General features: G+C 41.2%; 1 protein-coding gene across 1 annotated transcript; it reads left to right on the top strand.

Moving 5' to 3' along the window:
- Positions 1-2,627: 2,627 nt before the first annotated feature.
- On the top strand, positions 2,628-5,035 carry Rps23 (ribosomal protein S23). Its single transcript, XM_042690789.1, has 4 exons — positions 2,628-2,729; positions 3,167-3,326; positions 4,584-4,704; positions 4,838-5,035. The coding sequence occupies exons 1-4, from the start codon at positions 2,726-2,728 to the stop codon at positions 4,982-4,984; spliced, it is 432 nt and encodes a 143-aa protein (XP_042546723.1). The 5' UTR covers positions 2,628-2,725; the 3' UTR covers positions 4,985-5,035.
- Positions 5,036-11,113: the final 6,078 nt, after the last annotated feature.

Here is an 11,113-nt window from a genome sequence, read left to right on the forward strand (position 1 = left end):
TTTAACTTTTCAAGCTGATTCTTTTTTTGAGGAGTCTAATGAAGAACTTTAGAGTGTAATATCAAAGAATAACCCCATTTCCTTTTATGTCCCAACTTAATTGAGTTTTTCATCAGGAAGTGAAAATTTCAAATTTTGAAACAAAAATAAAACCAATATAATAAACAAAAATAAAATATTGCTCTTTCTTCTCTTATCTAATGTATAGTAACTTTTGGCGAATAACACCCATTGACCACTGATTAATGCCTTCTTTGTGAGGGTTTCCTATTCTTTTCATTTATAGAAATACTTTGCTTCCCCAAGTTTAAGGATTTAAAACTTTTAGCCAGGTGCTCGTGGTTCCTGCCTAGAATCTTAGTAACCAGGACACTGATCTGAAAATTGCAGTTAAAGCCAAATGGGGCAGGAAAGTCTGCAAAGTTCTTATCTCTGGTTAACTACCAGAAAACCAGAAGTGGACCTGTGGCTCAAAGTAGCAGAGTACTTGAGTGAAAAAGCTTGGCCAGGCCTTGAGTTCAAGCCCCACTACCAACAATTTTTTTTAACTTGGTTAAAAATTTTTAGTGATTATATTTAATTTGTATCATCTCATCTTTTTCAAAAATTAATTTATTTTAAAACATTTCAGTTACAAATTGTATATATATTTTCAGTATTCAACATGTTTTAAAATATGTGTACAGTAAGGACTGGCTCAGTCAGGCTGATTAGCATACATATTACTTCAATAGTGATCATTTTTGTAGTATGAACAATTAATATTGATTCAACAACTTCCAAGTATAGTTTCCATGTTACTTGTTATTCCTTCTAATAAAATTTCTTATCACTTGACTTATGTCTCTTGATCCTTTGTATTAGTGATTTTCAAAGCACCAATTTACTTTCTAACTCCATGAACTTGAATTTTTTTCTTTTTTTTTGGGGGGGGGGGGTCCGGTCATGGGGCCTGAACTCTGGGCCTGGGCGCTGTCCCTCAGCTCTTCAGCGCAAGGCTAGCGCTCTACCACTTGAGCCACAGCGCCACTTCCGGCTTTTTTCTTTTTGCTTATGTGGTGCTGAGGAATCGAACCCAGGGCCTCAGGCATGCAAGGCAAGTGCTCTACCACTGAGCCACCTTCCCAGCCCTTGAATTTTTTCTTGTTTTGATTGTTTTGGGGGGTCTTGGGGCTTGAACTTGGTGCTTGGGTGCTGTCCCTGAGCCTCTGTAGCTCAAGGATACCACTCTACCACTTGAGCCAAAGCTCCATTTCTTGCTTTTTCTGAGTAGTTCATTGGAGTTTCATGGACTTTTTTGCTCAGGCTAGCTTCTAACCGAAATAATCAGATCTCCCTGCCTCCTGAGTATCAAGGATTACAGGTGTGAACCACTAGTACTGGGCTCTTGTTTTGATTTTTTGAGACAACATATTCCTGTGTAGCCCAAGCTGGACTCAGACTTTCTATGCAGGCTGGTCTTGTACTCAATTTCCTGCCTCAGCTTCTCAACTGCTAGGATTAAGGGTATACAGCCTGGTACAAATTTAACATTTTTAGATTCCACATATAAATGAGATCATGCAGTGTTTACTTTTCCATGATCTCACTCCAAGCCATAGCTTTTCATAATATCTGTCTGATGACTTTCCTGACCCTCAGATCATATATCTACTTGCCCACTTCACATCTTGGCTAACAGGCACCTCAAAGTTAAAGCATTCTATATAGAACTCTTAATTTCCTCTCAAAAAACCTGTTCTTCAGAATTTCCCCCTCACTAATCATCCGAATGCTCATTTGAAAGCAGAGGCTGGTAATAAATTTCACAACCTAGTCCTCAGCAAACTCGGTTCACTGTACCATAAACAAAATCTAATCATTTTTTTTTATCACCACCCAGGGTACACACGAATATCATTCTCATCTTTACAATTATTTCCTCACCAAATGACCTCAGGATTCCTTTTTAATTTTTTTTTTCCTCTCACAACAGCCAGAGTAATCCCATAAAAATATAAATCCTATTTTGACAGTATCCAGCTCAAAACTTTACAACGGCACTCAGCCAAAAGAAGAGTTAGCCAGGCTTTGCTGTGGTACACACACACACACACACACGCACACACTCACACACACGCACACACAGTCCCCTCTCACTTAACACGAAGGAATACGAGCTCTCTCTCAACTGCTGCAACATCACTGCACAAAGGCCTTCTAAAACTTTTTTTTGTTGGTCGCGGGGCTTGGGAAGCTTGGATTTCTAATGACTACACAACGTCGTCTCACCAAACTTTACAAGTTACTGTGCCGAGAATGTCTAGGAGTGAGCGCGAGCTAAGGCTGCGAAGTGTAGAGTTCCAGCTCTTTCTCCTCCCACTCTAGCCAAGGCCCGCCCCCTCCAAGGTCCGCCCCGCCCCTCCCGGGGGTTGCCGAGGGCGCCTGCATCGCGGACGATGTTGCGCAAAGTATTCTGGAACTTGTAGTCCTCGTTCTTTCTGTCTCTCACCGGAAAAATAAATATCAATGCACATTTAAGAAAATTACACCGTGCGCAGAGTTCCGACTCAGAAAAGTGGCGCCAATACTTCAGAGGTCAACACAGGCATCGACTTTGGGACAGGCGCCGCATAGCCAGCTGCGATGGGGTCCTTAGCTGGGTGGGCGGGGCTCCGCTCGCGGTGGCTTGTGGCTCCTTCCGGGACGGCCTCTCTCTTTCGCTCAGGCCCGTGGCGCCGGCAGGATGGGTGAGCGGTGCGGGGTCGCGCTGGGGGGGGGTGTTTGTGGGGACTTGGGGGATCCCGGGAGTGAGCACGCGTGTGGAAGCCGAGTTAAGGGATGGGGATTCACCGGGGTTTCCGTTATCTCCGGGGAAATAACGCCGTGTGGCGCAGGGCCCGGCGCGGAAGGAGCGCATGTGGGCCGAGGCCGCGTGGGTCGCGCCGCGGGGCGGGGAGGGCTGCGGCCCGAGCTCGTCGCGGAGCCCCGGCCTCGGGGAGTGGCGCCCCCCGGAGCGCCTCGGGCCCCTTGGAACATTCGTTGGGGGCGAGGGGAGGCCGTGGAGGGGGCTGGGGTTGGCGGGCCCGTGGGCCGCGAGCGTGAGGCACTTGGCTTTAGGGTGTCATCCAGGTGAGGCCAGTTTTGCGAACCATTTACAGGCATAACAGTGACTTTTAACTTACAGGCAAGTGTCGCGGTCTTCGTACTGCCCGGAAGCTCCGCAGTCACCGACGTGACCAGAAGTGGCATGATAAACAGTACAAGAAGGCCCATTTGGGCACAGCCCTGAAAGCCAACCCGTTCGGGGGCGCCTCCCATGCAAAGGGAATTGTGCTGGAGAAAGTGTAAGTGGAAAAGCCCCACTGTTTAAACGTGCCCTCGTAGAGTTCTTACAGGGCTTTTGGGTGGTCATGTTCATTTGGGGCAGTGTTGAATTTAAAAGTTGATTTCGTGTTTTTGAAAAAAAAAGACAAGTTCCTTCAGATGCTTGAGTTACCGATTCAGCCATATGAATTGGGTTTGGCTTAATGTTGGTTCCATAGTGTTCTCTCACAGTAGTGGGATTCGAATTTGAACTTCTGCTGTCCAGTGTGGCAGGGAGCAGCTGGTGCTAGGGTTTGAGCCAGGTCCCCAGTTCTCTGAGTAAAATTTTTTTTTTTTGTCCTGAGACTTGAACTCGGGGTCTGGGCACTGTCCCTGAACGTTTTTGTTCAAGGCTATAGCACTATGACTTTAAGCCACAGCTCCACATCCAGTTTTCTAATGGTTGATTATTCTCATGGCTTTTTCTTCCTTGGGCTGGCTTTTTTTTTCTTTTTTCTTTTTATTGTGAAAATACTGTACAGAGGGGTTACAATTACATGGGCAAGATGAGTACTTTTCTTATCAGGCATTGTAGCCTCCTCCTTTGTTTCCCCTTCCACCCCCCCCCCCCCCTCCCCACCCCCAAAGTTGTAAAGTTCGTTTTCAACATGACAACTTGTACTTCTCATTGTTGCAATGGGTCCACCTGTATCCCTAGTTAGACGATTTGTTTTTCCCCTTCCCCTCCACAAATTATAACAACATCAAATACAGTGAAAGCAGGAGTTATACTGTGGGGGAGGGACATACAAAGCAACAAAGAAATAATCTTAATAAATGTGTTAGAAACAATCGCGTGAAAGAAAAACATTAGAATATATATCTTAGGGTTCATTTCCCTAACATCAACCTTTTCTGCTTGACTCAGACATATACTAGATATTGCAAATAAGGGAAACCATGGGACCTATGTTTCTTTGGGCCTGGCTTGCTTCACTGAATATAATTTTTTCCAAGCCTTTCCATTTCCTAACAAATGGGGCAATGTCATTCTTTCTGATGGAGGCATAGAATTCCATTGTGTATATGTACTTGGACTGGCTTTGAACCTAGATCCTCAAGTATCAACCTCCGGATTGGTAGGGCTAATTACCATTTAATTATAAAACTTAGTCTGAGAGAAACTTGGTTGAAATTACAGAATTGGAAACTGAATTGAAAATTTCAATGTATTTCTGCTTAAAATGTATGTGGCTATTTTGAAAAGCTACCTCACTTTACTGTCACTTGTCTTTTAGAGGAGTTGAAGCCAAGCAGCCAAATTCTGCTATCAGAAAGTGTGTCAGGGTGCAGCTGATCAAGAATGGCAAGAAAATCACAGCTTTTGTACCTAATGATGGTTGCTTGAATTTTATTGAAGTGAGTATTTCATAATGTAGTGGTTTTTTTGGAGTGGGTGGCTTTCCAGTTTTTTAATCTGAATAGGAGTTACATGAAGGGGTATCCTGTGATTGCCACTAACATCCCAAGTAAACTTACTATTTTATTTCAGGAAAATGATGAAGTTCTGGTTGCTGGATTTGGCCGAAAAGGTCATGCTGTGGGTGACATTCCTGGAGTCCGCTTTAAGGTCGTTAAAGTAGCCAATGTGTCTCTTTTGGCTCTATACAAAGGCAAGAAGGAAAGACCAAGATCATAAATTTCAATGATAAAAACACAATAGTAATAAATTTTCATAGTCTGAAAAATATTTTGTATGTTATTTCCTTTCTCGTGAATCCACAAGGTAATAATGTCTGCTTAAACGATTTTAGAGATGAAAACAACTTTTTCTTTTCCCATAATAAGAGGCACGTAGTTCAAGATAACATCCTCATAGAATATATGGAAGTTAGGGGGAGTGGGGAAAATGGGGTGGGGGCCAGGGAGAGGATGGGAAGGGGAAACAAGGGAGGAGGCTACAATGCTTGATAAGAAATGTACTCATCTTGCCCATGTAGTTGTAACCCCTCTGTACTGAATTTTCACAATAAAAAAATATGGAAGTTGAACAAATGCATAATCTAGTATATTTAGGAAACTCAATTGAATTCATAATGGTTAAGCAGTCCTCAGGTTTTTTTCATTGAGCAGGGATCCTGGAAGACCTTGGAAAATGCACATTCTCCAGTCTTCCAAGGTGGATTAAATGATTCCAGTAATCATTAGACAACTTGATGGAAGTATGTGCTAAGCTGATCGAAGTATATGAGAGAAAAGATTAAGAGCAGAAGAGACATTTATGGTGTGATACATCTTAAGTGGCCTTGTGTGTCAATTTTGGAGGCTCACAGTCAAAAGTATGCTTTTGGCATTGGGATCAGATGGTACTTCCCACAAATCTGAAAATTTTTAAGTTAAGCTCCAGTGGTTTACACCTGTAATCAAGAGGCTGAGATAACGAGGATTGTGGTTGGAAGCATCAGGCAGGAAAGTCTGAGACTATCTCCAATAAACTCAAAGCTGGAAGTGGCTCAAGTGATACAGTGCTATCCCTGAGCAAAAGCTCGGACAGCCCCAGGACTGGAAAAATAAATGATATGGGTATTGGGCTAAAGATTTAGGTTGGTGACCTGAGAATTGCTAATCCTCTTAAGTGTTCATAATTTGCCCCAACAACAGTATACTTCTGGTCACCTCTGTGCATCTCTCATTTTAGACCTTGCTAATCACCAGGTGTCCCTAGTGCATTTGTGCTTGTCCCTAAAGTGTTTCTGCATTTGCACAAGGGCAAAAAAGATCCACATCTTGATTTACCCCTCTCCTCCCCACCCCAGTACATTCTAACAAGTGTAATTGCAGTCAGTGCTAGCTTAAGTGGACATCAGTGACCCCCAACTCTCCCTACTTGGAGATATTTTTTACTCCTAGGAGTGGACGCCTAGAAGTGGCCACTTAAGTTACTTGAGGTATTGGAGTCAGGCACCTCTGCCATTGGGATTCCTTGTAACTGAATGCACAGATATGCAATTTGTTAGCTCTAATCTTGATAGGTTTAAGGACAGGAGCATGCAAAAGAATCCCTGATGGTCCTAGTCTCTGAGAGAGACAGCAGTGTTGCTGTAACTGTCCTCAGCTTTAAACTCCAGCTCTTAACTGAAGTAAATACATGTGGGTGAACAGGACATCAGATGGCTTCCATGGTCTTGAATGTAGCCCAGAACAGTTTCACAGTCCAGTGGCAGCTAGATTGACATACCCCTTCTGGTGTCTCAATTCCAAGTATCTGAAACAGATCTTCGTTCCTTCTGCCTCTGTAGTCCATCCTCACTCTGAAACTGAAGCCTTTTGCTATCAAGGTGCTGTACGAAGACAAATCTGGGTGAGAATAAGAAGGCACTTAAGAATTTTAAGTCCCATTAACTTTTTTGTGGATATAGGAAAACTGACTCAAGAATTTGTGTGAAAGGGAAAGAACTAGAATTTTAATATTGATAGTGAAGACTAAAGGTGGAACAGTCACAAAACCTGATTTCAAGGATTTTGAGCTTTATCAATTACTACTAGTATTAAGTGGAAGAGAGACAAACTGATGAATGAAATAGGAAATCCATAGACATGCCAAAAGTATGTTCAACCTTTTCATACCTTGTGTGAAGTTTAACTTAAAATGGGTCAAATACCTATCTGAATGTTAAACTGTAACACTTGACCAAGTTAGCTTGCTCACTATCTTTCCCTCCCCCCATACGCACACGGATGTTGCCATTTGGAAAGCAGGATGAGGAAAAATTTTGCAAATTCTTGGGAACTCAAATTATATATGTATACATAAACATTTGAATATTTCATCTGTGTAAGCTCTATTTGCTCAGCAAAGCTCAAAACAAATTGGAAATTGTTAAAGCAGCAAAATTAATCATTTAGTTCAAACTGAGGGAACATCAAAATTTACCCAAGCCACTTGCTAGATTAGAGATACGTCAGCTTTCTGGGAAACACATTTTAGAGTATTCCAAGGAAACTTAACAAGCTAACGGATTTCAGCTATCAATGACTGTTGAGTTTCTCTACATGAGGGAACCATAGATTATATTCAGCCACCTCATCTTAGAGATTGGAAGCCCACAGAAGGTAGCTCTTAATTTTTTTTTAAGTTACAAAGGTATACAGAGGGGTTTTAAAGTACGTAAGTCAGGTAAAGGGTACATTTCTTTTTGGACAGTATCAGTTCCTTCCCTTGCTCTCCCAGTTTTTCCCTACTGTTCCCACTCACAAGTTGTATAGTTCATAGTATCTAGTGAGTATCACTGCTGCATTTGTTCACTCTTTGTCCCTCCATTTCTGTGCTCCTCCTTAACCCTTACAAACAAGACAAGGAGAAGAAAACAAGCAAACTCGGGTTTCCATTTCCTATAGTTTATTTCAACAAATATTTTGTATTATCAGATGCACATAGCCATTGTTCCTTTGTGTTCCTCTTAAGAGTATCCTCCTTTGGTTTAACTTATAAAGTCTCAAAATATTTTTAAAAATAATTTACTTGTGCTGGGAAGGTGTCTCAGTGGTAGATTGCTTGCCTTGCATATAAGGCCCTGGGTTCAATTCCTCAGCACCACATAAGCAGTAAAAGCTGGAAGTGGCGCTATGGCTCAAGTAGTAGAGTGCTAGCCTTGAGCTGAAGTGTGAAGGGACAGCACCAAGGCCAGAGTTTAGGCCCCACAACCGATTCCCTCCCCCTTCCCCCCCCCCCCCCCCCCCCCCCCGCAAAATTATTCAATTGTTACAGTTGGGATAAGAAAAATAGTCTGTCCTCCAAATGAAATAAATATTAGTCAGAAAATCATCCTGGTGCAAAAATAAAAACATCTTACAAATGAGTACTTAGGTCAGCTCATAAATATATGCTGAGTATTTAGTAAGTTTCTGGCTTGTACCTTGCAAAGGGAAGAGGGGTGGTAAAATACTGTTTATTAAAATGTGTTTATATGGAAATTCTGAAATATTCTAAAAAGTTCTGTTAATATGTGGCTTCCTTTTTCATTTTATGATGTAGCTGAGAGACAAGATTCTAATTTAACACATAAAAGATAGATGTAGCTGGGTGCCTGTCGTTCATGCCTGTAATCCTAGCTAATCAGGAGACTGAGATCTGAGGACTAGTTCAAAGTCAGCCTGGGCAGAAAAGTCCCTGTAAGATTGTTTATTTATTTTTTTATTGTAAAAATACTGTACCAGAGGGGTTATAGTTACATTAGAAACGTAATGAGTACATTTTCTATCAAGCATTGTTACCTCCTCCTTTGTATTTCCCCTACCATCCGTTTCCTCCCCACCACCCCCAGCTCCTCCCCCGCCCCCCCAAGTTGTAAAGTTCATTTTCAACACAGTGTCTTGTACATTTCATTGTTACAATGGATCAACCTATATCCTTATTTCAGCATTTTATTTCTCTTCCCCTCCCCAAATTAGAAAAATGTATATACACTACTCAGGGCACCAAAATCAAATACAGTGAAAATGGGTTATACCATGGGGGAAGAACATGGTCCTGTAAGACTATTATCTCCACCTAACTACTCAAAAAAAAAAAAAAAAACAGAAGTAGAGGCTGGGAAGGTGGCTCAGTGGTAGAGTGCTTGCCTTGCATGCATGAGGCCCTGGGTTCCGTTCCTCAGCACTACATAAGCAGCAAAAGCTGGAAGTGGCGCTGTGGCTCAAATGGTAGAGTGCTAGTCGAGCTGAAGAGCTGAGGGAGAATGCCCAGGCCTAGAGTTCAGGCTCCACAACCAACCAAAAAAAACCAAAACAATCCTCCCCCCCCCCCCCAAAAAAAAAAAAACCCAGAAGTAGTGCTGTGGCTCAGAGTGGTAGAGCACTAACCTTCAGCAAAAGAGCTTAGAGACAGTGCCTAGGCCCTGAGTTCAAGTGTCACAATGGACAAAAAGTGTGTTTGTGTGTATCAAATGTCTGTAATGTCTATATTTCATCCTAGGAAAATGTGTAGTGACAGGATTTGGTCACAATGTCAACTTGTGGGTAATATTCCTGGAGTCTATTTAAGGTTGTCAAAATGGTTAACATTCCTTTATTGGCTTTGCATAAAGTCAAGAGACCAAAGATAATAAATTGTGATATTACCGTAATATTTTTGCTAACAGATATTTAAATACTTTAGCCTATAAAATCTGTTTAAATAGAAAAAGTATTAACTCAATACTTATGACATTTTAGTTGGGGATTGTCTTCACAGGCTGTATTTAGTATTTTTGGTCTGTGACACAGTTCCTAGCCTTATTTGGCCAAAAGTGATATTTTACTTATGAGTATGTGATAATGATAAATGAATTTAAAGTTTATTAATTAAAAATTGGTAATTGCCATTGTAATATCACCACAGGAATTTTAGAACAAAGTATGAAAAGAATAATTAGGTATTGTTGATCACAAATTCTTATCTTGGGAGAAATTTATTTTCTAGAGTGATACATTTGAAGGGAGTTATGAGTGACAAGCAATATTTCCAATTACAGCTGAGCATATTTAGTACTGTTGCTTGTTGAAACATGTTTTGTCCATTAACAATTTGGGAACAGTGATATGAATAGTTTGTTTTTGTTAGAGCATATCTTGTTTTGTCATCTAAATTCACAGAATTTTAAGATTTATTCATAATAAGAATTACTCTGTGTGAGAGAGAGATTAAGGATGATCATTTTCCTGTTCTTCCATCCCTCATAGGTTAAAAGTGTGCGGCTCATTTATTGCATCCAGTAAATATTAGTTTATTTCATTCACTTGTTTTTTTGTTTGTTTTTGGGTCTGGTCGTGGGGCCTGAACTCTGGGCCTGGGCGCTGTCCCTCAGTTCTTCAGCTCAAGGTTAGCACTCTACCACTTGAGCCACAGCGCCACTTCTGGCTTTTTTCTTTTTGCTTATGTGGTGCTGAGGAATTGAACCCAGGGCCTCATGTATGCAAGGCAAGCGCTCTACCACTGAGCCACCTTCCCAGCCCCTCACTTGATGAGAGTTCTTTTATTTTTGTACTTCATACTTTTTGTAACCATTTTTGTACAATTTAACGGATTTCATTAAAAATATGTGCCATTTTCATAGTGGCTAGACTAACAACATCCCATCAACAGTATGTAAAGGCCCACTCCCGCATCCTCGCCATAGTTTTCTGTTTTTTTGTGTGTGTGTTCTGTATGATATTGTCCGGGATTCTTGATCTAGGTTTTAGTCTACAGATGAGTTTTAAAGGTCTAGGGACCTTCTGAAACAGTGTTCAGAATATTCTAATTACTGTGTATGCCTGTACAAATACGTTTTTCTGAAAATGGGTTCTATTTATCTTTCAGGTTTTTCTAAGGGAGTCTTAACCCAAGAACCAGTTGCTGTTTCAATCTATACAACAGTGAGCAGATTTAGTCATACCTTAAAATTTAATTGAGAACAGTCAAGAGAAGTTGCCTGTGTTTTGGTAGTGTTTATGAAATATCCCCAGTACAGTGAGGTTCTATGGATCGAAATATTAGTGGTAGGTGCTTTACAAAGAAAACCAGCTCATTTAGTTCACACATTTCTAGATATACTAAAGCATGGTGCTGATGTATGCTCAGCTCAGGAATTCATGGTGGCATTACAATGGTAGGAGTGCATGTAGAACAGAGATCTAAGAGAAGTGCAGGGCTTATGTACAATAGCCTATTTTTTAATATATTTTCTATTGTAAAGATACCGTACAGAGGGGTTACAGTCACATGAGTAAGGTAATGAGTACATTTCCTATAGATCATTGTTAGCCTATTCTTTAAAGAACTAATTCAGTCCCACATGGCCTGTCTGAT

Source organism: Dipodomys spectabilis, unplaced genomic scaffold, assembly GCF_019054845.1.
Source record: "Dipodomys spectabilis isolate Male_0828 unplaced genomic scaffold, ASM1905484v1 ptg000140l, whole genome shotgun sequence".
NCBI classification, from domain to species: Eukaryota; Metazoa; Chordata; class Mammalia; order Rodentia; family Heteromyidae; genus Dipodomys; species Dipodomys spectabilis.